Raw genomic sequence first — 27,598 nt, forward strand, 5'->3', positions numbered from 1 at the left:
GTCTTAAAGGATGAAGAATTCTGAAGGACAAAGAGGGTCTTCTAGGCAGATGGAGCAGCAAGAGGTAATGTGAGAACAGGCGGATCAGGTGACCAGAAGGCAGCTCACTACATCTAGGCCCAGGGTTGCAAACTCAAATGGCCACAGTGGCCAGAGCAGGGAACATGCATGACGGAAGAGGACTGGGCTTCAGTGCATGTGCACACAGGACCCACGGGACACAGGCTGTGCATAGGTGGAGAGCACTGCTCCACAGGGAAGAAGCAGCAGCCGTTCAGTGCTAACAGAATGTTACACTGAGGGCTCTGAGGCCGGTTTATCAGAACTCTTGACTGGTGAAGAACAACTAGAAATCTGGATTTCTGTGTGACATCATCTAGTTTTTAAATGCTGAATCAATAAAACAAAACAAGTCTGGGGGCCAAACTCAGCCTGTAAGCTGCCAATTTGTAACTCTAGACTTCAAGCTGCATCACTGAACATAACAGGAAATCCTGAATTTGAACTTGACATAGTGATTTGACACTAAATTATAAAAAGATCTGAATGTAAAGCTAAAGATTTTAGAATATATTCTGTCAACAGTGAGAAGCTACTTAATGTTTTTAAGCAGACAAATGGTATTTCTGGTTTACGTTTTAGAAAGAATTTTAGAGGAAGGGTGTAAAACAGGAGTTGGCGAACTTTCTCTGTAAATGGTCAGACAGTAAATGTTTTGGGCTTTGAAGGCCTAACGGTTTCTGTCACAAATACTCAATTCTGCTGTTGTGGTGCAGATGTCATCATAGACAATACATAAACAAATGACCACAGCTGTGCTTCAAGAAAACTTTACTTTCAAAAACAGGTGGAGAGCTGGAAGTGGCCCACAGGCCACAGTTTGCAGACCTCTGGTGTGGAAGATAGACCAAAGGATGTCTGAGAAAGTGAATGGGCAAAAGAAACCATTACTTTTTGCTAAAGCAGAAAAGATTTTTGTTTTGTTGTGTTTAACAGAAAGCTTTGTTGGGTGCTGATAGACTTTTGGTATCCTACAATGCATCTACTATGCAGATGAGGCAAAAAAATGTTTTGTCAAGCTAAGAATTGCACTGCCATTTAAAATAAAAGTAGGAAAAATGCTTAGCAACTGTTTCAACAACCGCCATAAATTTTATATATGCACTTGAAACAAGATGTTGCATGGGGCCTTTCTGGAAGTTTCTTCAGGACTGATGACCAGGGCCTAAATCTGAAAGCAAAAAAGGCATGTAGTGCGTGCCCTATATTTTAAAGAAAGATGACAACAATCAAGGCCAAAAACTTCTCACCATAATCAACAACCATGCTAAGTAGAAGCAGGCCAAGAGGCAAGGCTCCCAGAGGCTCTTGTGTAGAGACTGGGGGCACTGCCAGAAGAAGATACTAGCTTGCTGAACATATGCTTGGAGGACATCAAATCAGTACGAGCTGGCCACTGGCCAGAGAAGTGGCAACAACCAAAGCAGGGACCACAGATACAGGCAGACAAGAGGGGGCAGTTGCCTCTTCTCCCTATTCCCTTTGCTAAGCCTCTACCACAGAAGAGTTAGGCCTGGAACAGGGAGTGGGGTGACGTATTTAGAACTGAATCAAGTCACTGCAGCACTCTACAGTCTAGAGTGGGAGAAGGTGAGTGAAATTTTACTAAGCCCTCCCTGCTTCAGATCACGAGCTATAAAAGCCTGGTTCCAAATTGAACAAGGAAAATCTCTGGATATGAGATTACAGTTTTGAACTGAATCTCACTGCACTTTTAATGACTGAGAGCCACTAGAATTATGCCTGTCACCTAACATGCCTGTGCATAACAGAGAAGAAAAATTGTACATGGCACACTTGGAATCAGGGGATGGAGAAGACTATTTCATGTTTGTACTCCACTAAATTCAGACTTTTCAATAGAGCTGTACATTTACACATAGACTGTATTCTGTGCACATGAGAATTTATGTGAATTTATGTTCATAGGAATCATGGTTATAATAATGAGTGATACTGGAAACAATCTAAATGCCCAAGAAAAGGAGTAAAATTGAATAAATCACGATATATCCACAATACAGCTATGAAAATAATACTTTGTAAGAATTTTAATGATTTCGGAGAATATTCAAGATACAGTAATTAAGGAAACGAGAATAGAAAACTCAATATATAGTATGACAGCAATTACATAAAAAATAAATGCATAGTGCCTTGGAAATCTCCTCCCCTTTCCTAGAGCCCTGATGATATGCCTGCCTCCTACCCCTTAAAATTCATTTACTCCCCTCCCCTCAGGGAGAAGGTGTTTTAGGGCTCGAGGCTTCCCTTTTCCATTCCTTCATCAAGGTTTCTGAATAAGGTTTCTGCTCTGCTACACACACACACAAATACATGCATAGAGAAAGAGCAGTAATGAAAAGCACTAAAATGTTACCAATTGCAATTTTAAAATAATGTTTATATTCTTATTTATGCTATTCAGTATTTTTCAAATATTATTATTATGTGCATGTTATCACCTGTTGATAAAAAAAAAACAAACTAGTTTTAGTTTAGCATTTTAAACTATAAAACCAGTCCTTTAAGATGCTATAAATGACAAGGCATACTTTATTTCTTCACGTTTCCCTGAAACAAAATAAAAACCATTCTCACTGTTGGTACTGAGGGATAGACCCAGACCTCCACATCCCCCCACCACCATGGGTCCTAACAGCTAATTATGTTGTTACAGGCTTATATATATAATTATATTTTTTGAATTGAAAGGTAGTAAAAGTAACCTTTTTGGGGGTGTACAGTTCTGTAAATTTTAACTCCTGCATATATTTGAGTAACTACTACCACAGTACTGGACACAGAACCCAAAAAATTCTTCCTCATCCCTCATGTGGCCTCTCTTAGCCACTCCTAATCCCTGGTAACTTTTCATCTCTTTAAAAATGTCATACAGATGGAATAATTATATGTAACCTTTGTTTTCTTTCCTCCATAATTTAAAAAGTTATGGTAAAATATACATAAAATTTACCATTTTAACCATTCTGAAGTATACAGTTAATTGGCATTAAGTACATTCACATTGTTGTACAACTCTGACCACCATCTATCTCTAGAACTCCTTCTATCTCCTGCATCTAAAAGTCTGTACCCATTAAACACTAACTCCCCATTCCCTTCAACCCCCAGCCCCTGACAACTACCATTCTACTTTCTGTTTCTATGAACTTAACTGCTCTAGGTACCTCATATCACATCTGGAAGCATATAATATTTGTCCTTAGAGTGTAGGAAGTGCAAGTGTCAGAATTTCCTTCCTTTTTAAGGCTGAATAATATTCTACTGTTATGTACATATGCATTTTGTTTATCCGTCCAGCCTTAGATGGACACTTGGGTTGCTTCCACCTTTTGGCTATTGTGAACAATGCTGCTATGAACATGGGTATACATATACCTCTCTGAGTCCCTGCTTTCAATTCTTTGGGGTATGTATCTATAAGCGGAATTGATGGATCTTATGGTAATTCTGTTTAATTTTTTGAGGAACCGCCATACCATCTTCCACAGCAGCTGTACCACTTCACATCCCCATCAGCAATGCTCCCCATTCTCGCCAACACTAGTTTCTGTTTTTTGGTAACAGCCATTTCAGTGGGTGTAGTGCAGCATCTCATTTGGTTTGAATTTGCATTTTCTTGATGGCTAATGATGCTGAGCATCTTTCATGTGTTTATTGGCTATTTGTATATCTTATTTGGAGAAATGTACGTTCAGATACTTTGCTCACTTTATTTATCTTTTTATTATTCAGTTATAAGAGTACTTTATGGGGCTTCCCTGGTGGCGCAGTGGTTGAGAATCTGCCTGCCAATGCAGGGGACACGGGTTCGAGCCCTGGTCTGGGAGGATCCCACATGCCGCGGAGCAACTGAGCCTGTGCGTCTGGAGCCCGTGCTCCGCAACGGGAGAGGCTGCGACAGTGAGAGGCCCGCGCACCGCGATGAAGAGTGGCACCCGCTCGCCGCAACTGGAGAAAGCCCTCGCACAGAAACGAAGACCCAACGCAGCCAAAAATAAATAAATAAATTAAAAAAAAAAGAGTACTTTATATATTTTATATACAAGTCTCTTATCAGGTATATATATAGTTTGCAGATATTTTCTGCCATTCAGTGGCTTGCCATATCATTCTGTTGATAGTGTCCTTTGATGCACAAAAGTCTTGTTTTGATAAAATACAATTTATCTCTTTTGTTACCTGTGCTTTTGGTGTCAGTATGTAACCTTTTGAGATACTTTCACTCAGGTTACAGTATGTAACCTTTTGAGACTGACCTAAATTGCTGTGTCTATCAATAGTTCACACCTTTTTTTATCACTGAGTCATACTCCATTATACGGACGTACCACATGTTTTTTTTTTTAATCCATTCACACATAGAAGGATAACTGAGTTTTTTCCATCTTTTGATGATTATCAATACAGTTCCTATAAATATTTGTGTTCAGATATTTGTGTGAATGTTAAGTTTTGATTTCACCACAAATGTTTCAACTCTATGGGAATGGGATTGGTGGACCTTACAGTAAACGTATGTTTAGCTTTACAAGACACTATCAAACTGTTTTCTAGAGTGGCTGTACTATTTTGTATTCCAACCATCAATGTATGAGAGTTTCTCCATAATCTTGCCATTTTTTAAAAAAGTAATTTTCTGCACAATACTTCCTCCTTTCCTTTTGAGACGCCGATGATATGAAAGTTAGATCTTTGTTATCGTCCCATAGGGCCTTGATGGTCTTTTTAATTTTTTTTCCCAATTTTTCATCTCTGTTTTTTAGATTGAATAATTTTTAAGATCTACCTTCAAGTTCTCTGACTCTTTCCTCTGTCACCTCCATTAATTTCAGCTCCAGAAGTTAATACACAATTTTTATGAGATCCCTTTCCTAAGTACCCTGCCCCTTGATATCCCCAGTACTTTCTGGTTCCCTGGGGCTCTCCTTTTCAGCACTCTGCCCAGAAAGCTGAGGTTTTACTTACATTTTGCCTCTTACTTCCTCCAACTGTTTTGGCAGTGGGGGCCAACTGGCAGGAAGACAGAGAAGATAAGAAAAGGGTGCATGCCCCTACCTCTTGAGACCATAGATCCTCCAATCAGAAAGCAAGGCAGCCCCTTTCCTCAATTTTACACACCTGTGTCTTCCTCTGCACTCACTGTCACTGTGAGGAGCCATGATCTCTATTTCCCAAGCCTGAGGTAGAGGGCTTCTCTTAGAGCTCTCCTGGGGCTCTCTCTGCCTGCATTGATGTCCGCTTCCCGGTTTCAGGCTATGTTGAGACCAGGCCATGTGACAACACAAAAGGAAAAATGGCAAACTCACCGCCAGTTTGGTGGTACTTCAAATTCTGGCCTTCCCTAATTCACCTGCTACTATTGACTTTTCAGAGTCTTTAAATAGCTGCTCCATGCATTCTGTCCAGGTTTTATAATAGGTGCACTCATTGAGAGAGATAGGGTGTCATGTGATTATTACACCATCTCACTTGGAACCAGAACTTCCCAGGCTTATGTTTTATATATTTATATTTTAGGGTTGGCAAACTTTTTCTGTAAAGGACCAAAGAGTAAATATTTTAGGCTTGGAGGGTCACATATGATTTCTGTTGCATATTCTTTTTTTATACAACCTCTTAAAAGACCATTCTAAGCTCACAGGTGGTACAAAAACAGACCATAGAGCCATTGTTTTCCAACTCCTGTATTAGAATACATTATTTATCTCCAAGTATACAAAAATTCATGCAAAGACAAGTTGTAGTATGATTTATGCTTTACATCACTTTAACAAATCAATATCTTTACCAAAATCTATGGGCGCTGTAAGGCAAAAGCAGCCTTCATCATTGCTCATGATAAAGTTGTTTGAAAAATCCGTAATTTTGTGTTACATTTAATATATTTAATAACTCATAATAGGATCTTATAGATGTTTTATTGTTTACTGTAAATACTATATTACTAAATGTAATTATTTGTTTAGAAGTAACACTAATGAAAATTGCAGGGAATTATCTTTCAGATCCATTCAGTTTCTTCTACCAGGATTTGGATAAAGACAGAATTCAGTAAAAGCTATCATACTTATCACTGGTTTTTGAAATAAAGCTAAAAAAAGAAAGCTGTGTGTGCAGTATACTGACAATTACTTATTAACAAATGGGTTGGCAAACAAAGGAAAGCAAGTCAGTTTACTTCCCTACTGCGTGTTATGTCACATATTTTTCATCATGTGTTATTCTATTGATCAATGATCACTACATTGTTGAGTTACTGCAATGAATTAAAAAGAAAAGTTAGCTGTTTCTCTCAAATGGTATGGTTTTTCTTATGCTATTATTTATATCTAATTGAAGGGGAGAGTCACACTTCCAATCCCAAAAGTTCTGGGAAATTAAAATCTGATTTCATGACAGTATAGATAAGAAAACTAAAAATGATAATAAACTATTTTTAATTCTAATATGCCTACTGGTAAGAACACTGATAAAAATCCATACAATGGATATACCCTAAAATACTACAAGGACTATTCATCCCAGTTAAATAAATATACATCTCTCACAATAAAGCATCAAGCAAAATGCTGGCACATACTGGGTCCAGGAGGATAAACCTTATTTTCTCCTCTTTCTTAGCCCCATACTTTTAGAAATGTAAGATCTACTGCCAGTCTACTTCTTTTATTTTTAATGAGAACTAAAAAGTATAGAATTTGACTTTCATATTCTACAGTTTATTTTCCACCTTTAAATTTCCTTATCTATGACACAGTACACTGCAATATACCAAAAATAATGCAATGAAAGAAAAGTTAATCATCAACTGGAAGAAACGGAGGAAAAGGAGGAGGGGAAGTGGCAATGAGCCATGAGCCAATGAGCTGCCGCCTTGTATCCAACTATTGTTTGTATCTAATTGATTTAAGCAATACTCCTTGCTTGCCACTTTCTCAACTTGTGGATCTAGATGCTTCAAAATAAGGCTTCATTTTCCATGCGCTATACTATTCACACCTCGTTTAACTGAACTCCGACACATTCACTTTTCCTGTTCTAACATGTTCGCTAAATCTGAAGGCTCTGATTTCAACACAAGATTTTACTATGCTTATATTCCCTTGCCCTGAACTTGTTTATTTTTGTTACCATATAGATCATCTTTTATCAGCTGGCAAGTTGACAATATTCTTGCCACAAAACAATTCACTATTACACAAGCAAAACATAGTGATACACACCTACGAATGGAACATGTCTACAACTTTAAAAAGAGGGGGGAGAAAGCACATCAAAGACACTACCTTTATATTAAGTATGTCAAAGATCCAAGTATATTTGAAACCCAGACAAGAAACACTAGTTAAATCAGGTCTTGGCATGATTTATTATAAACAGAAATCTGAGATGTCCTATCCTCTGTTTTTTTATTTTTCTTTTAAGAAAATGGTTTGATTTGCCAATAGCATTATTATTTACAAGTCCTCAAAATCTGGATATTTACATGATTGTAAAAGGGTTCCAGTTGTTTTTCCTTTAATGTTATGATAACCATTCATGTCAAAGCTAGGCTATTATATTACATTTAAAAGATGTTCTTCAAAATTTCAATTATATTTAATGAAGTTTTTAGAAGTCTTCCTCAATCCAAATTATTTAAGATTTTATGTTCTAATTCCATATTAATAAATTAAAAGAAAAGAAATAGCAATAGTTTCTAAATCAAAACAGAACAAGTGGCATACATATTTTGAAAGTACAGTTTCTTTAGAATACTTTACTCTTTTATTTACTTAAGTTGATTTCACAGGATACTAGTAGGAATCTATCTTGTGATATAAGAAAATAAATAGGAAAAGTAGGACTCCACTCACTCACAGGAGGAATCAATGTTTCATAATAAACTTACTGACGCCACTAATTTGGAATTAGTAATAATTCAAAGACTGTCAAATATGTTTTAAAAGTTTTATGATGTAATGAATGTGAATGTAATGAATATGATGTAATGAATGTGATATAATGAATGTGAATTAAGATTACAGAAAAATATTTAAACATCTTTAGAGAACATTTACATTAAAAACACTGTTTAAAAAAAAAAACTGTTTAATATAAACCACTGATTTGTTAATTATATAGCATAATTAACTGAGGCAGCATCTATCAAGCAACATTTTTGGATTAGATACTCTATGTTATCAGTTAGTTGTATTTCATTGAAAAACTATTCTGTGGCATTCACTTTCAACTAATTCACATTAATTTTCCCATAAATTTAATTCTATTTTTCATGTCTTTCCAACATGTAGGTGGATGAACAAGGAGGTAGGGAAGAGTAGAGAAGAGGAAAAAAAAAGATACAGAAAAAGAAAATAGAAAAGAAAAACTTCAGAGAGCTATTAAAAGAAGGAAAAAATAAAAGGAAAGAGAAAGAGGGAGGAAGGAAGAAGGAAGGGAAAAGGGAGCCTGAAAACAAGTATCAGAAACAAACTACATTAAAAAAAAAAACCCTACAAATAATAACAATTATTTTTAAATCATGTCAAATAATTTTCATCAAAGTACCAGAAATGAACTAACTCTTCATCCAGAGACTGAAAGAGTAAAACAACCATGAATGCTCAAATGGGAAGGAAAATATTACAAAGCTGCTCAAAAGCCTATTATAATTATTCTTGAATTAATCCTCATCTAATCTCCTGCCTAGATTGGTGGCCAGAATTCGGAGAGCCAGGTAAGGGAAGAGGACTGGGTGGGGAGGAGGGAAGGATTTCTCAACATTCCATATACATATATTCACTTAATCTCCCTGTTTTCAATTTTCTCAACTCCTGATCTCCCCCAGTAAGAGACCTTTGTTTTAATCTTTCCCACCATCTGCTAGCATGGGAAAGGGCAATTACCCAGGGTCATGAAATATGTAAAAATCTTCAAGAGTTTTCAACTAATCCTATTTCAGAGGGTTCTTGCCCCATCCCCACACATACCATTAACACTCAGTTCCAGAGATATCTAGAGCCAGATCCTAGCCTTTTTAAAGATCCTGAAATTTAAATTATATTAACATTTTGGCTTTCTCCATTGCTGACTTAAGATTTGACATTTTCTAATCAGTTACAACTGTGGTATGCATTCAGTCCATCTTTACCTGGAAGCCTCAGAGCACATGTTATTTTCAAGTGTCCATGTGATACTTGGAAAAAGAATATTAATCTTATACTATGGGCCACAATGAAAGTCTCGAGGAATTTTTTAAAAGTAGAAACTAAAAAGGATGCAGTCTTCAACCATAAGGCAGTCAAACTAGGATATACCAAAAATTTAAAAAGTCAAAAAAGGTTCCAAAATTTTAAAATACTCTCCCAAATAAGAATAAAAAGTCCCATGGCAGATTATTTAGAAAATAATGACAAGAAAACTAAATATCAAACATGTAATTAGAGGCAAATTCACAAATTTAAACTCTTATTAAGAAAAAAAAAAAACCTCACAAACCTCATATAAAACTTAGAAAATTAGAAAACAACAAAACAAATCTCAAGATAATATAATAAAGAAAAAGAGCAAATCAATAATTTATAAATAGAAAAAAATAGCAATAAATTCTAAAAACTATACTAAAAAACAAAAGTACTTTAAAAAACATACACAGGATAGCACAGGGAACTATATTCAATATCCTGCAATAAACCATAATGGAAAAGAATAGGAAAAAGAATGTATATACATGTATAATGGAATCACTTTGCTGTACAGTAGAAATTAACACATTGTAAATCAACTATTCTTCAATAAAATAAATTAAAAAAAAATATACAGAAGAATGTCCTATTTTAGGCTATGTATATAAATTATGCATATAAAATATTTGCATATTTTACATGCAAATAAAAGTGTTATGATGAATGAAGTGTTATGATGTCTGCAACTTAAAGTGGTTTAGAAAATATAAAAGAATATCTACTATTTTCTCTAAGCAAACTACTTATACTAGTTTTTCTAAACAAATGTGACAAAATTGGTGAATCTAGGTGATGAGTATATAGGTGTTTGTTATACTATTCTTTCAACCTTTCCATTCATTTAAAATTTTCCAAAATAAAAAACTGAGGAAAAAGATATACTGACATTGAGGGTATTTAAAAATAAGAGCTTAAGCTCTTTCAAGTAAGAGCTTAACTAAGCTTTATTAAGCAATAAATTCCAAGAAAATGTGTAATGTTTTATTATTTTCTTACCTAAAATGTTATGTGATTTAATTTCTCTTTAGATTTTCTTTTCTAAAGTGCTATGAACCAAGGAGTCCCCAATGCTCTAAGATAAAATGAAGACAGATCATCAAGATTCCTGATTTTATGGTGTTTCAGAAAATATTACAGTGAAAAGTCATTTTTAAAAGCTTGTATGTACATGTATACTTGAATTACTTTGAAGTGAAAAATTAAAACAGAAAAAGTTGATTGGACATAATCCTATAGAGATTTTGTAAGCATTTAAGAATAAAAATATGTAGATGTTTTAATTGTGTAAATATAAAAGCTGGTATGCAGAAGTCATTCTTCTTTGTACTTATTCATTTTTAATGTTCTATAAAGTGAAATGTGAAGTAATATTTCCCTAGATAAATGGTTTTATGTGGATTTCAATCATATTCTAAGTCAAATATCTGCATAAATATCAGCTTCAATAAAAAAGAAAAAGAAAAAGTTGATTGGAAATATAGCAGGTCACTAAACATTCTTTTGAAAGTGTGGAAAATCCCACTAAGTTTCTGTGCTGACACCAAAGCACTTATAAAGGGGCCAAAACTACAAAAAATGATCTGAAACTGAGTAGATTTTATAGTACACTGCACCCTTTAAAAGGTCCATTGTGCATTATAACACAAATCTACGTTTTTATCCTCAAACTTTATCTAACTTCATTAATCCCAGAAGATTTCTAGGTTAGACTTGATTTGAAAATCAAAGTCTAAAACCCATGAAAACTACAGTAACTATTTCTACATATGTGAGATTCTACTGAACTGGATTCAGACATAAAAGTTAGTTGCTACTTGAAAACATATATACAGAAACATGGGTCAAATTTTATAGGTTCTTTTAGGAGTGTATATAATAGGCCATGAGAGTCATAATTTATTATGGTATGAAATACTATGATAGGTTAAATACATCAAATAGGCACATTCCAAATTTTCCTTTAAACTACAGTTCATGTCCTTTCTTCTTGATAAATGCTCCCTACTACAAGTCCTAATGTACCGTATTTTACAGCTGTAGAATTTTTTTCCTAGTGAAAAGTTCTATGTCTTGATCTCCACCACTCTCAGCAAATGAAACCTAACAACAACACTATCACCTTTGATTTTAAAATATGTGAAGCAGTCAATATTAACAAAAGTGAAAGAAGGAGGAGGGAGAGAACATTTTAGTTTTTGACAAATATAATGATATTTTGTGTGCCTCTGTAAAATGGGAAAGTCAACATTAATAGAAACTTGGAAAGAACTTTTACCTTATAATAAAGGACAAGTTAAGAAAACCAGCCAACAATGGGACTGGCTTACAATTACACTTACAAGTGATCTCGAAAAGTAGGCTGGAGGCCAAGATTCTTAAATCAAACAAGCAATCTATCAGTGAGAAAAAACAAAGCATGTTTCTGAGAGCCTCATAGCTGATATAAAATGGATTTGTGGTATGTTATAAAATACTAACAGACACCCTTTGAAAATTACTTCAAAGTCTTCATTCTGGCAGGTTTCTGCTATAATATCTGGACACTGTTTAGTTTTTTTGTGTAATGTCAAAATATACACCTGACTAAGCATTCCTATAATGAATAAAGGACAAGATTCTTAATTCTGACTCTCATTTTGTGAAATCCCAGGAATGAAAATTATCACTTTCAATATTACTTCTAAGGACTGTTTGAAAAGTTTAGTGTAAATTAAATTTTTATAAAATAAAATATTGATTCACCATATATAATATATATTTTTAAAGGGTGTTTAGGCTGTAACATTTCTGGAAGGACAAGATAAAACTATTAATAGGAGTTCCATAAGAAAACAATTGCAGAGAGATGGGATTTAGTGTTCCCTTATACATTTTTGTAAACCGCTTGAATTTAACCAAATGAATACATTAATTTGAAAAATTTTAAATGTCAACAGGTTTATCTGGGCAGCAGAATTATAACTATGATATTGTTTTCTAAATACTAAACTCAGATTAATCATTTGTAAATTATCTAATTACTACCTGAAATTAAACTGCTATTTAGAATATATATACTGAGACACATTATGTCTCAATTTCATTTTTTGAGAATCTGCCTTAGTTTCATTTCTATTTCGTGGAAAGAGTCATAATTTAAATTTTTAAAAAACTTAAGGTCCAGTTGAAGAAATGTGCTTTTTCTCCCCTGTAAACCTTTATTTTTAGTTTTATGCTTTAAGACATTTCCCTTGAACCTGATCACTCAGCAACTCACTTTTATCCCAACCAACTTATTCTTCATGCCAAGAGAGAAAATAAATGGTGATTGCATAACAGCAATATAAGAGACTGAAAAATAAAATATTCCAATAATAGTCTGTTCTGTCAGCATGATGTTCAATATATCATCTGAATGACATTTTCACTGATATGAGTATTTTATCTGATAGTGCATGTAGACATAAACAATTTCATGAATATGTAAACTACAGGTACAAATGGTAGGAAAGGTTAAGAAGGAAACTAATTTACCTGCAAGTAATGCAGACAAATGTTAGATACTGGCTGGCTATAGGAGCATTAGTAAAGTTCTGATATACAAAGGCATTAGTGGTTGAGTTCTAATAACCAAGATGCTAATCCTCAAGTCAGATAATTAAGAAAGATCATTCAACTGATTGTATTTATCACTTTGATACAGAAGAAAAACCAGCTTAAACTACTCAAGATCAATTTCACATTACAGCAGTATTAGAACTGGATCCTGAAGCAATGTGGCAGTACAGAATTATAACAAGGGAATTCTAGGTGATTTAACTAAAGTAAGATAGTCTCTCCCATACAAGCAAATAAAAACACAAAACTAATATATTTCACTCTCCCTCAAAACATCTTTCTAGATTAGGAGTCAGCAAAACTTTTCTCTAAAGAGCCAGACAGTAAATATTTTAAGCTTTGTAGGTCACATATAATCTCTGCAAACTCTTTGTTTTGCTTGTTTTTTAAAACCATTTAAAACTGTAAAGACGATTCTTAGGTCACAGGTTATTAAAAAAAAAACAGGCCACAACTGGATTTGGTCCATGCCATACATGGGTTTGTTGACCCTGCTCTGGACAGGCCCCTTTTATCCAAAATGAGGCGGACCCTGAATGGGCATATAAAGCTGTCAGTGCCCCTTCATCTGCACACTCATCCTAAATCCAATCCTTGTATCATAGAGGTGGCAACAACAGAAACAAAGCAACAACAAAAATAAACCTTTAGTATTTCCAACTATATAATAAGAATAACATCACTCGTGGAAATCGCCAACTTTTAAGGAAGATATATTACTTTTCTTTGAAATCTTTTAAAAAAAATCTGTTACCTCTGATAATTATAAAAATAAATATTTTTATGGAATAGTTATATTGTATTAGATACAATTGTAGATAGATTTTTATTCCTTTTTCAACAACTTTATTGAGGTATACTTGATAACTTTATAGAGGTATATTTTGCCTATTATGTTATTCACCATTTTCTAACTTATAATTCAATGATTTTTTAGTACGTTTATCAACCAACACCATAAATCAGTTTTAAAACTGATGATCCCTGAGGCACATTTACTGTTAATGCCTGTTTCCTCCCACCCCCTCGCCCCAGGCAACCACTAATCTACTTTTTGTCTTTATAGTTTCACCCTTTTTTTGGACATTTCACATAAATGTGGTTTCTGCATCTGCTTTCTTTCACTAAGCATAATGTTTTTGAGGTTCATCCACATCATAGCATGTATCCATAGTTTGTTCCTTCTTATTGCTAAACAGTATTCCAAGGGATATGTTGCACATTCTCAAAGTGTCAATTTATTAAGTTTTGACATATGTATACACTCAAACCATCACCAGTCAGGATAACAAACATGTCAATCATCCCCAAAATTCCTTGTGCTCCTTTGTAATCCCTCCTCCCCACCCCATCCCAGCCACCTTGTCCCCAAGGCAACTACCAGTCTAGTTTCTGTCACTATACATTACTTTGCATTTGCCAGAATTTTACATAAATGGAATCACACAGTATGTACTCTTTTTTTTCTGGCTTCTTTCATTCAGCATGATTTTTAAAAAATTCATTCATGTTAAAGCATGCATCAACTGTTTCTTTTTATTACTGTATTAAAGAATATTCAATTGTATAGACATAACAAAGTTTGTTTATACATTCACCTGTCAATGGACACGTGAAATGTTTCTGGGTTTTGGCTATTACAAATAAATCTGATATATTTGTTTACAAATCTTTGCATAACCATATGTTTCCATTTCTCCTGAGTAAATATCTAAATGTGAAGTAGTGGGATCATATAGTAGGTGGGTATTAAACTTCTTAATCTACCAAACTGTTTGCCAAAGAAGTTGCATCATTTTACATTCCCACGGCAGCATACGAACATTCCAGTCGCTCCACATCCTCACCAACATTGGTATCATCAGTCTTTTTAATTTTAGTCATTCCAATAGATGTGTAATGATATCTCATTGTGATTTTAATTTGTATTTCCTTAACAACTACAATAATGTTGAGCATCTTTCAATGTGTTTGTCATTTGTCTGCCATGCGTTTGTCACCCCTTAGTGAGGTGTGTTCAAATCTTTTGATTTTTAAAACTGGATTGTTTTATTGTTGAGTTTTAAGAGTTCTTTATATATCGTGGATTTATCAGACAGATGATCTACAAATATTTTATCCCAATCTGCAATTTACCTTTTCATTCTCTTAACAGTATCTTTTAAAGAGAAAAAGCTTTTAATTTTTAAAAAGTACAATTTATCAAGCTGTTCTTTTGTGGATCATGCTGTTGCTGTCATATCTAAGAAATTATTCCCTGACCCAATATTTTCTTCTAGAAGTTTTATAATTTTAAGCTTTACATTTAGGTCTTTGACACATTTTGAGGTAATTATATATGGTATGAAGTGTGGATCAAAGTTCATTTTATCAGATACAGATATCTAATTGTTCCAGTGCCGTTTGTTGAAAAGACTTGTTTCGCCATTAAAAATGCTTTTGCATCTTGTTTTAAATCAGTTGTCCATATGTGTTTTGTCCTTTTTTTTTTTTTTGGACTCTCTATTCTACTCCATTGATTGTTTTGTCTCTTTTGACATCAACATCACATTGTCTTAATTCCTGTAGCTTTATAAATCTTGAAATCAGATAGACCTCCAACTTTGTCCTTTGTTAAAGATGTTTCGGCTAGTCTAGATCCTTTGTATTTTCACATGAATTTTAGAATCATGTCAATTCTACAAAAACCTTAATGGGATTTTGACTGAGAATGTACTGCATCTATACATTACTTTGGGGATAATTGACACCTTAACAATATTAAGTTTACTAATCCCTGAACATAGTTCATTCCATCATTTATTTAGATCTTCTTTATTTAATTTCTCTCCACTATGTTTTGAAGTTTTCAGTGTATGGCTCTTCCACATCTTTTGTCAGATTTATCCCTAAGTACTTCATATTTTCTAATACCATTATAAATGCATTCCTTACTTTTAAATTTTAATTTGTAAATGTTCATTGCTGTTATATAGAAGCAAACTGATTTCTGTATATTGATCTTGTATCCTTCAACATACTTAACTCACTTCCTTGTTCTAGTAACTAGATCATGTCATCTTTTGAAAAATGAGTTTTACTTCTTCCTTTCTAATCTGATGCCTCTTTTTTTTGCCTGACTACACTACTTAGAATCCCTAGATTAATGTTGAACAGAAGTGATGAGAGTGGATATCCTTATCTTGTTCCTGATCTTAGGAGGAAAGCATTCAGCCTTTCATCACTATAATATCAGCTGTTGCTTTTTCTTAGATGCCCTTTATCTGGTTGAGGACATTAACTTCTATTCCTAGTTTGCTGAGACATTTTAGTCAGGAACAAGTGTCGGATTCTGTCAAATGTTTTCTCTGTATCTACTGAGATGATCACATGACTTTTGATTTTTAGTTTGTTAATGTGGTAAATTATAATGATTGATTGTTGAATGTTAAACTAACCTTGAATTCCTAGGATAAGCCCTACTCGGTCATGATATGCTATTCTTTTTATTTTTTTATTTTTTATTTTTTTTATTTTATTTTTTTTTAAATTTATTTATTTATGGCTGTGTTGGGTCTTCGTTTCTGTGCGAGGGCTTTCTCTAGTTGCGGCAAGTGGGGGCCACTCTTCATTGCGGTGCGCGGGCCTCTATCGCGGCCTCTCTTGTTGCGGAGCACAGGCTCCAGACGCGCAGGCTCAGCAATTGTGGCTCACGGGCCTAGTCGCTCCGCGGCATGTGGGATCTTCCCAGACCAGGGCTCGAACCCGTGTCCCCTGCATTGGCAGGCAGATTCTCAACCACTGCGCCACCAGGGAAGCCCTGCTATTCTTTTTATACATTGCTGGATTCTATTTGCTAAAGTTTAGTTTATAATTTTAATATCTACATTCATGAATGATGCTGGACTGTGATTTCCTTTGTCTGGTTTTGGTATCAAGGTGATGCTAATCGCTTTAGGTGGGAGAGTAAATCAGGTCCCTGTTACTCCATCTTAGCCAGAAGTAGAATTCTGTTTAATAGTTATTAGGTCATTATCTCATCTACTCCTTCCTAATCTAGAAAGTATATATCATTATCAACATCATTTTACATATAGGGAAAATGGGGAATGGGGAAAAACTGAGGCTCAGAGAGCAAGGTAACACAGTTCTAATCTGGAACTAGGATTTGAATCCACACATATGAATCTAAAACCCCTTCTCTTAACCTCCTACTATACTATACTATTTAAATAGTACTCAGAAAAGATTCTCTTGAGGTACACAGATTAATTTCTTTTTCATTAAGAAAAAGCATTATGGGAGGGCTTCCCTGGTGGCGCAGTGGTTGAGAGTCTGCCTGCCGGTGCAGGGGACACGGGTTCGAGCCCCGGTCTGGGAAGATCCCACGTGCCGCAGAGCGGCTGGGCCCGTGAGCCACAATTGCTGGGCCTGCGCATCTGCAGCCTGTGCTCCGCAACGGGAGAGGCTGTGATGGTGAGAGGCCCGTGCATTGCGATGAAGAGTGGCCCCCACTTGCCGCGGCTGGAGGGGGCCCTCGCATAGAGGCGAAGACCCAGCACAGCCATGTATAAATAAATAAATAAAAAATAAATAATGAAAAAAAAAAAAAGAAAAAAACGAAAAAGCATTATATCTCTAAAAGACCCAGGTAGTCTGGTCTGGAGCCCATGTCTTAATCACTATGGTATTTGTTAAAAAGAATGAATGAGATGCCATGGTTTCTTATACACTGAGTTAGGATCTATATAAACTATTAACTACTCAATATACTGAAAATATTACTTAAGAAAAAAGATACATCTAGGAAGAAAGAGTCTTATAAAGATACTTTACAGACCTAAACAGTCCAACTAAAACAGTAACAATAGGTGTTATCATTCTAAAATTTTATTTAATCTTTGATACTACATTGTGAAATAGATATTACTATATAAATTTTACAGATGAGGAAATTCGAGACACAACAACATTAAGAAACTTGTTTGGGAGGAGGGGCAATATAGGAGTAAGGGGTTAAGAGGTACAAACTATTATGTATAAAATAAGCTACCAGGATATATTGTACAACATGGGGAACATAAACAATATTTTATAATAACTATAAATGGATTATAACTTCTAAAAATTGTGAGTCACTATATTGTACACCTGTAACTTATATAATATTGTACATCAACCATACTTCAATTAAAGAAACATTTAAAAAAAAAAGAAAAGAAACGTCTAAAATCTGCCATCCCTTAAGTAGCAGAACAGGTATTCAAGCCCAAGTCTCTACAGCTCTAGAATAGTCTCTTAAAATTTGTATTTGGTTTTCTGTTTGTGTTTCACATTGCAATGTTGCCATCCCTGAGAAACAAGACACACTGCCAAGGGCTTTCTGGGAACAAGGAAATTCCAACATCAGATTCAAGCAGAGCTCAACGTCAACTGAATTAGAGCTAAGCTTTGATGATAATGAAGGCGATGGGGGGTTTCCCAATCCCTGACTGGATTAAACTTGCTTTGCCCCCTTTCTAAAGCAAGTTTTCCTTCCATAAAACTAGATAAGTTCCTTTTATATATTTCTGATGATTTACAATAGGCACAGCTCAATGAGTTTGGACTGCTAGTGGTGGGCTATAATGCAGAATTGCTCTCAGGAGTAGGATGGGAGGAGGAATAATAGCTCTTCAAATAACTCCAGTCATGAGGCAAAACAGCCTAAAGAGCCTGGACTCTTGAGGAGACTCCCAAGGTTTAAATACCAAGTATGCCTCATACTAGCTGTGAGACACTGGAAAAATTACTTAACCTCTTTGGGCTTCCATTCCTTCATCTAGAAATTAGGGATGATAACTTACCTCTTATAGGGTTCAGGATTAAAAGACAGAATATATGAAAAATGTCTGGAATAGTGCCTAGCACTTGGTAGGCACTGTTTAAATTTGGCTAACAATATTATTATTACTCCTATAGTTACTGCACAGGAAAAAATTACATATAAATAGGCACGTTAGAAATTCTGTAGGATTAAGAAATATTAGCAAAAAAACTATATCTTTTGAAACACAGTCCTATAAAAATCTGATTTATCTATATTAGTGTCCCAAAAATGGCTTTGGAAATTAATTTCCAGCATCTTCTATAAGTGGGCAAACAGCTTTTAAAACACAAGCAGGGATAATCAGAAACAATTCATTAAAATAAAGCAAATTACTCAATTCCATCAAAGTAGTATTAAATACTTACTACGGACTCAGCATTATGCAATACTCTATAAGGTACATGTAAGATCTAGACCCAACTCCCAAAATGCTTAAAATATTAGCAAAAATAACATAGAATAGACTAATAAGGCAAAGTACAAGTAAATGTCAGAGAGTGGCACATAACTCTAGAAAAGAAGGAATTCTAAAGCACTACTAAAATTTATGAATTCAACCTATAAAAAAAAAAATCTATGTATATATTTAGTGCCACTCCTAATGCTACTGAAAAGGACAAGTTCAAAGGGCTGGTATGTTATAAGTTATTAATGAATCACTTAAGCAAAAAATAAAAGGGGTTACTGAATAATTTTCACTGTAACTTACTGTTGCTATTTTGGTCTCCAGAAAGTTCTCCCTTTCTTCATCTACCTTAATTTCATGTCCAGTTTTAAATAATTCAAGCATTTTGGGGATGTCTCGGCCAATGGAATCTGGTTAGAAAAGGAGAAAATCCAAAGTTATCACTACATCTAAACAAGTAGCAAAAATTACTGAATAAGAGAAACATTCAACCAAGTTAAGATATAAAAAATGATTTCTGGCAGATAGACTTTAGGGTGGCCCAATTCCTGGTGTTCATGCCTTTGTGTGATCCCTTCCCCTTGCATATGGATGAGAGTTGCAACGTGCTTCTAAGCAAGAGACAGTATGATTATGCATACCTGATTACATTACATAAAACTGCAATGCCTATCTTGGAGGAGTCTCTCTTCCTACTGGCTTTGAAGAAACAAGCTACAATGTTGTGAGGTGGCATATGGAGAGAGCCATGGGTCAAGAAACTGAGATCCTCAGTCCAGAAACCTGCAAGGAACTGGATTCTGCCAAAAAGCCACATGAATCTGGAAGGGAACTTTCCCCAGTCAAGTCTCAGATAAAATCACAGCCCCAGCTGACACCTTGATTGTAGCTTTATGAGACCCTGAAGCAGAGAACCTAGCTTAGCTGTATACATATTCCTGACACACAGAAGCTGAGATAGTAAATGTGTGTTGTTTTAAGCCACTAAATTTGTGATATTATTGTTGTACAGTAATAAATAACTAATAAGTATATACAATGATGATGCTTATACTTTAGAAACACCGATGACAAATTAAAATAAAACCTATAAAATAACCCATGATAAAAGCTGACAGTAGAGTCTTGAAATCTTTGAAGAACTTTTTACTTACCTTTGTGTGAAATTTGTCTGACCTGCCTTACCATAAAGAAGGGAAGGAACTAGAAAAGTAGCAAGATCTAGCAGTAGAAATAATATCTCAGTTGAGTGGTACAATCTGGAAGCAGCTCATTGCTGCACAAATGGTTACAGAAGCTGGCAGGAAGAAAGAATTAAGAATTGAGACTTTATTGGATTCTAATGTCACTTTGTCCTCCATTAGGGTGGAAAAAAAGATGCAACTGAATAAAGAAAGGAGAAAAAAGGAATCAAGGTAAAAACTAAGAATTTTCAAAGGATCATGGAGGAGACTCCAAACGTAAACTATACCTTCCTAATCTTTAATCATTAACATTTTAACTCAAATTCAACACATAAATATATATATATATATATTTTTTAGTTTTACTTTAAACTTATTTTAAATTTATTTTTTATTGAAGGATAGTTGAGTTACAATGTTGTGTTAATTACTGCTCTACAGCAAAGTGACTCAGTTATACATATATATATTCTTTTTCATATTCTTTTCCATTATGGTTTATCACAGGATATTGGATATAGTCCCCTGTGCTGTACAGTAGGACCTTGTTGTTTATCCATTCTATATATACCAGTTTGCATCTGCTAATCCCAAACTTCCAATCCAACCCTCTCCCATCCCCCTCCCTCTTGGCAACCACCAGTCTACTCTCTATGTCCCTGATTCTGTTTCTGTTTCACAGATAGGTTCATTTGTGTCATATTTTAGATTCCACATATAAGTGATATCATATGGTATTTGTCTTTCTCTTTCTGACTTACTTCACTTAGTATGATAATCTCTAGTTGCATACATACTTCTAATATTCTACAATACCATAACTTAACCTGAAAAAATTTCAATTTTGTACCTAGAAAATGTGATTTATTTGAAGGGTAAGAAATACAATAAGGAACATACCACTAGAGACACACCACTCTCAGTGTGTCTCCAGCAGCTCTTCCCATGATAAGTCAATATGAAAATCTCATTATATGCAGCCATTGTGGAAAACAGTATGGAGGTTCCTCAAAAAACTAAAATTAGAATTACCATATGATCCAGCAATCCCACTCCTGGGCATATATCCAGACAAAACTATAATTCAAAAAAATACATGGGGACTTCCCTGGTGGCACAGTGGTTAAGAATCCGCCTCCCAATGCAGGGGACACAGGTTCAAGCCCTGGTCCAGGAAGATCCCACATGCTGCAGAGCAACTAAGCCCATGCACCACAACTACTGAAGCCCGCACACCCTAGAGCCCGTGCTCTGCAACAAGAGAAGCCACCACAGTGAGAAGCCTGCGCACCACAACGAAGACTAGCCCCCGCTCGCCGCAACTAGAGAAAGCCTGCGCACAGCAACGAAGACCCAACGCTGCCAAAAAAAAAAACCAAAAAAAACCCAAAAAAACAACACAATAATGAGAAATCTGGTGATAATGGGAAGTGGAGATTAATATTTTATATATGATGGTTACAGAAGGCTTCTCTGTTTAAGGTGATATTTGAATAAGAATGTGAGCCAGGCAAATTAGCAAAGAGCATTACAGACAGATGGGACAATGAGTCCAAAGACCTGAGAAAGAAGAACACTTAGTGCATATAAAGAAGGGCAAAGAGGCCACTATGGCTGGAGTAAGGGAAATGAAGGAGAGCTACAGAACCAGCTGTAATATATCAATAATTCATCTATAATAATTATAATCATACCTAATCATCATTGGAGTCTTTCACACATAAATAGTTTTTAAACTAACACATGAGAGAGGGAAATTTAGAAATATTTCAAATTGGTTACACTGCAAAACTTCCCTGTGTTTTAGCATTTTTCTTTATATAATCAAATTGTTTCAATAATGCAAGCAATACTCTGAAGTACAGCATGTCAATCTATGAGTTAAAAATAATTTACATTAGATTTCAATAATTTTATATCCATTACTCTCAAATATGATACAATACCAACTTCCATACAAAAAGCAGTTTCCTACTCAGTAGATGTGAATACTCTTTGGACAAGTCTGCTGGAATATCCTTGTGACAAGACTCCAACTGGAGCACTGATGTTCAATCCTAAGAACTATGTGTTAAGAGGAACACACAGTAGTGGGTTACAGTTTTCTAATCATATCCCTTACCTGCCAACAACTTAGTATGCTTTAAAAGAATTCAACTATTTCCACATATGCCATAGTACCTACTATGGCTTAATATGCATAATAGAAAACTGATTCCATTAAGTCAAGATATTTTTCATACTAGTATTTTTTGTTTAGTAAATGCTAAAAAATAAGATTAGGAATAAAGAAAATCAAAAAATATCAATAAGATATATCTATATTAGATATGAAAGAATTTCAGAGGGCATTTGTATTGTGGAGAAAAAAAAGCTAAGTTGACAAGCAAAATGAAGGCCAATTTCTTCCAAGAAACTTTAAAAAGCAAGTTTTAAATGTCTTTTTTTAACGAGTTAAAAAAGAAATACTCAGAAAACAAGCCAAATGTGCACTGGAAAAACAGAGAACTTGCCTATAGTTACGTAAGCAATTAAAATAAAACAAATAAAACTGCAGCATTGGGGGCTTCCCTGGTGGCGCAGTGGTTGAGAATCTGCCTGCCAATGCAGGGGACACGGGTTCGAGCCCTGGTCCGGGAAGATCCCACATGCCACGGAGCAACTAAGCCCGTGTGCCACAACTACTGAGCCTGTGCGTCTGGAGCCTGTGCTCCGCAACAAGAGAGGCCGTGACAGTGAGAGGCCCGCGCACTGCGATGAAGAGTGGCCCCTGCTCGCCGCAACTGGAGAAAGCCCTCGCACAGAAACGAAGACCCAACACAGCCAAAAATAAATAAAATAAGTAAATAAATTTAAAAAAAAAAAAAAACAAAAAACTGCAGCATTAAACATGCTGCAAAATGTGCACATTCAATCCAGCCAAGTTGGTTACACCCACTCCCACTAGAAAAACAAAATGTAAGATAAAATGGGAAACTAATGAGCTCAGCTGCAGGGGCTTGTTTGTTTGTTTTTTAATTGCATCCATTTGCTCAAAACGTAATTTCTATTTTACCCTTACGTCTTTCGTTGGATGTAAGGGGAATCAAATGTTCCTAAACAAGATTCTGAATAAGCTCTAAAAATGCATAATACAAGCTTCATTTGTTCTAATGCACATCTGGCATATTCTGTTTTTACATTTTTGACAGGTTAATCATTTGTCTTCATGTTTAAAGAACACAAATGTTTTGCCAGTGCTGTTAAGCAGATCATGTGGGGCTGAAAAGAAGTTAGGGAAGGAGAAACGTCTGCCTGGTTTTCCAAGATGATTTGTTAAGCAAATTGGGGGGGCTGGGCGGGGAGAACATACCTAGGTAACTTGACCATGGTATACACAAGCTATGATTCATTATGAAAGCAGAAACAAAGCCCACTAATAAAAATAAACATTTTCAACAGAAACTTTTCTTATTTGAAATAAAGAAATAAGTTATCTGAAAACCTTTCAGTCCCAAAATTTGCAATGAAAATGGTAATAAAAAACCTCAATGCTAAAGAAAATTGAGGCCAAAGGAGTTATTCAAAGAAGGGATAAAGCAGCAAAGGTGACAAAATTAATTTCTGTGAAAAACCAGTTAACCGTGCAAAGCGAGGAGCGAGCTGAATACAGATATATTCAGTATTCAGTTTCAGTTTTAATTGACTACATTTAATATTGTTTGGCTTTGTTGAGCTTGAATTTAATTAGAAAAAAATATGAGAATTATTTTCAAATTCAACTGCAACTCTGGTTTAATTTTTTAAATAATGTTCAATTTCAGGTCCTACTTAGGAAAGAAGGTAAGTGTGCTTCCATGAAAACAAACACTACTGTATTGGAAATCCCTAATAAAAAGTGTCAAACCTCAGTCCAATATCTCAAAAGGATGTGTTATTCAATGCAGGCTATCAAGAATAAACAAAACACTAGTACAACAAAACTGAAGAGTACATTTGAATTTGCTTACAGCATAGAACATGATCTATAATTCAGATGAGCATTAGTGGCTATCATGTATGAAGAATTTTCGCAGGATTTTTTTTTAGCTCAACTAGAGTTAAAATTTGAAGACCAATCTACTAAAATGATTTTAAAATACTTGCTCTTTTACCTTATAAAATTTTATTTGAAATAACATCTATCTATAGCAGATATCCAGCACCATCTAAAAGAAACAATGTCTGCAAATGAACTTACTTTTCCTCCCAAATCTACTCCCTGTTTCCATTAATGACATGAACTTATTAGGAGAGATCCCAAGGTTTAAATCTCAGCATCATTTGACTCTTCCCTTTCTCTCTCTCAACATGTCCCTTCCTAACTACTTAGTGCAAAGTCCTATTATCTTTGACATCCGTCCTCTTCACACCAGTCTCATTATGAAGACTTTAAACATTACCTTTATTAGTCTCTGGCGATTGCACCTGAACTGGTCTCCCTGCCTCTACGTTTGATTCATGCCAATACATCTTACAAACTCTTGCTAAATTAAAGCTCTGAAGAATCCCCCACCTTAAAAACTTCTAAGAGAGTCCTGCTGAATACAGAATAAAAGTCCAAATTTATTAGGATCTTATTCAAGATTCTGCTCAACATGGCATCAATCTACCTGTCCAACATAGTCTCTTTCATTTCAAAGTAGGGGTACCATTCACTACAGCCAAAGAGAACTAACTGATATTTCTGGGATGTAGCCTATAATTTCTAACTTACTTCAGTGTCTATGATTAACAGATTCTTTCCACTTAAAATAATATCCCCCTTAATCTGCTCACCAAATTATTCAAGGTACAGTTTAAATGTCACCCCCTTCAGGGTGCCTTCTCTGACTTCCCCACCTATGTATAAATTCCTCCTCTACTGAACACCTACAGCATCTTGTGAATTTATCATATAATACTTCATACTTTACAACAAGGCTATTTATGTAGCACCCTTACTTCTCTTACTAGGTTTCATAAGGCAGAAATATCCACACGGGAAAAGCTGCTCAAGGGAAATAACTGCAGAACCATACACAGTAAGCATTCATACATATATGTTGAATGCTAACATAAATGAGCATACATGTTATATTGATAAAGAGGTATAAAATAGTATGATGATAACATACCTAGTGGGTAATATGTTCCACTAATTTAAAACTAGAATATGGCCTAAATTTAAAGATCTGGTATTATAAAGTAACTAGGTCTTCAAATTACATTAAATCACCAATATTAGTGCCAAAGGAAAAAAATACTAAATCCATATGTTCCTATATAACACAAAACTCAAACACCAGAACATATTATTTATTCTACACATATATTAGCAATTTTGTTTTCTAACTAAACATATATATTAGAAAGTTGTTGATAGCATATTGAAATAGTAAAAGAATTCTCCCTTACTTCGAGTAAGCTTAGGAAATCTTTTTTTCAGTTTCTTCCTTAATGGATTAAGCTCCGGCATTATTTCTGGAACAGCTACATAAAAGTCTGGTTGAATTTCATCATCCAAAATCTAAAAATCAGGGGGGAAAAGATAACCTTAGATTGTATAAAAAGCTTTATCCTTCTAAAAATAAAGTCTAATGTAGCAATAATTTCCCTTATAATTTAGAAAATAGCTATTAAGCACAATTCTTTAATCACAAGGATCATTTGAACACATTTATCAATTATGAAAACCATCAGAAGCAAAACATTTTCTGATGTTTTCTTTTAAAAATAGCCACATCCATTAAAAACAAACAAACAAACATTTAATGGGCTTAATTCTTCCATGGCGTTATGTTAGGCAAAATGTTACAAGCTAGAACATATCACTGATGTGTACACAGCTCATACAGTCTCACAAAGTTGAATTCATATGTCTATCAAAACTGAAGAAATATGTTGAAAATTTTGTAATAGATCACATGTAAAATTAATAACCACTAGCTGCCAAATCACTAGCAACAACACTGCTTTCCTAAATTTGGAGCATCAGGAGAACTGAATCTATAATTATTTTCACAAAGAATTGAAACCAAAATTCTCTTTGCCTCCAAAAAATAAAAGAGGAGTGGAATGGTCAAAGACAAGTTTACTTATAGTTTATTATCCATACTCTATTTCCATTCTAAGAGCAAAGAAAATAATTTCAATTTTTAAAAAGACATTTTAAATTAATTCAGGCAGGCACCCAAAATAATTGTTTTACTCCTACAGTATACTCCATTTAAAAATTCAGTTGATTATAAAATGAAGCAACTTTTTAGAACAATACTGCCTGGGCAACAGATATTTTACCAATGATTTTTTTGCATAAAGTCTTATCACAGTATGTCATTCAAAGCCTTGGTTTGGGGTTACACACTGAACTGTAAAAACCTGGACTCTGGCAAAATTAAGTGTGATTCTGGAATTTTACCTTCCTTTTACTATTTCTTCTTTTTACAAATTCTTTACTCCCTAAACAACATACTGTGCTCCCCTAAACAATAACAACTTACTTTAAAAGAGAACTTAGAACATGCCAAGCATTCTGCTAAGCATCATACATGGTTTAGTTCATCAAGTCTTTACAATAAATCTACGAAGAAAGTACTATTGACCACACAATCCAGATAAGGAAATGGAGGGCTTAAGGAGGACGAGTCAATCTGTGCACTTTTAAGAGGCAGACCCAGAACTGAAACACAGGCAGTGTGGTTCCAGAACCAGGGCTCTCATCACTAGAAACATGAAAGCAGAGGCAATTTTGAAATGTCAAAGAACTGAATGTGACATTTCTACTCCAACATCTTGTAATACTGAGTCTAAAACATGTTCCTTTGAATTAAATTTAAAATTATGTTTGAAAGTTATGCTATAGTTAACCTTAAGATCATATCATTGAATAATATAAAACTATATGGATGAAAATCATGCTTTAGACACAAGTAAAAATGAAACTATTTAAAAATCCCTCAGAACCAAGCATACTTGTGATATTTCAGAAGTATTGTAATTAAAGCAAAATGAATTTAGTAAATAAAGTCTTACCTAAGAAATGACTAAAAGTTCAGTAAATTCATCCCACATTTACCTACTATAAGCACTAAGTAAAATAGTATTGATATTTAAACTAATTAAAAAATAGAAGAATGTGTAAAAAAAAAAAATTGCAGCCATGATACTATTTACAAAACTGTACTGAATTTACTTCACAACCTGAATACCTTTTGAAAATAAAATGGATGAGTTTTAAAAGATACCAGGG

The 27,598-nt window shown here is 34.6% G+C and overlaps 1 protein-coding gene across 5 annotated transcripts in view; it reads right to left on the reverse strand.

The window, feature by feature from the left end:
• Positions 1-27,598, reverse strand: part of MRPL1 (mitochondrial ribosomal protein L1) — a 138,671-nt gene that overhangs the window by 84,067 nt on the left and 27,006 nt on the right. For all 5 annotated transcript variants that reach the window (XM_036852346.1, XM_036852341.1, XM_036852343.1 and 2 more), the window contains exons 6-7: positions 25,765-25,876; positions 19,469-19,575 (exon numbers count right to left, since the gene is read on the reverse strand). In XM_036852346.1, coding sequence (XP_036708241.1) covers positions 19,469-19,575; positions 25,765-25,876 — 219 coding nt within the window. The remainder of the gene's footprint in view (positions 1-19,468; positions 19,576-25,764; positions 25,877-27,598) is intronic.

This window comes from Balaenoptera musculus, chromosome 5 (assembly GCF_009873245.2).
Source record: "Balaenoptera musculus isolate JJ_BM4_2016_0621 chromosome 5, mBalMus1.pri.v3, whole genome shotgun sequence".
Classification (NCBI taxonomy): domain Eukaryota; kingdom Metazoa; phylum Chordata; class Mammalia; order Artiodactyla; family Balaenopteridae; genus Balaenoptera; species Balaenoptera musculus.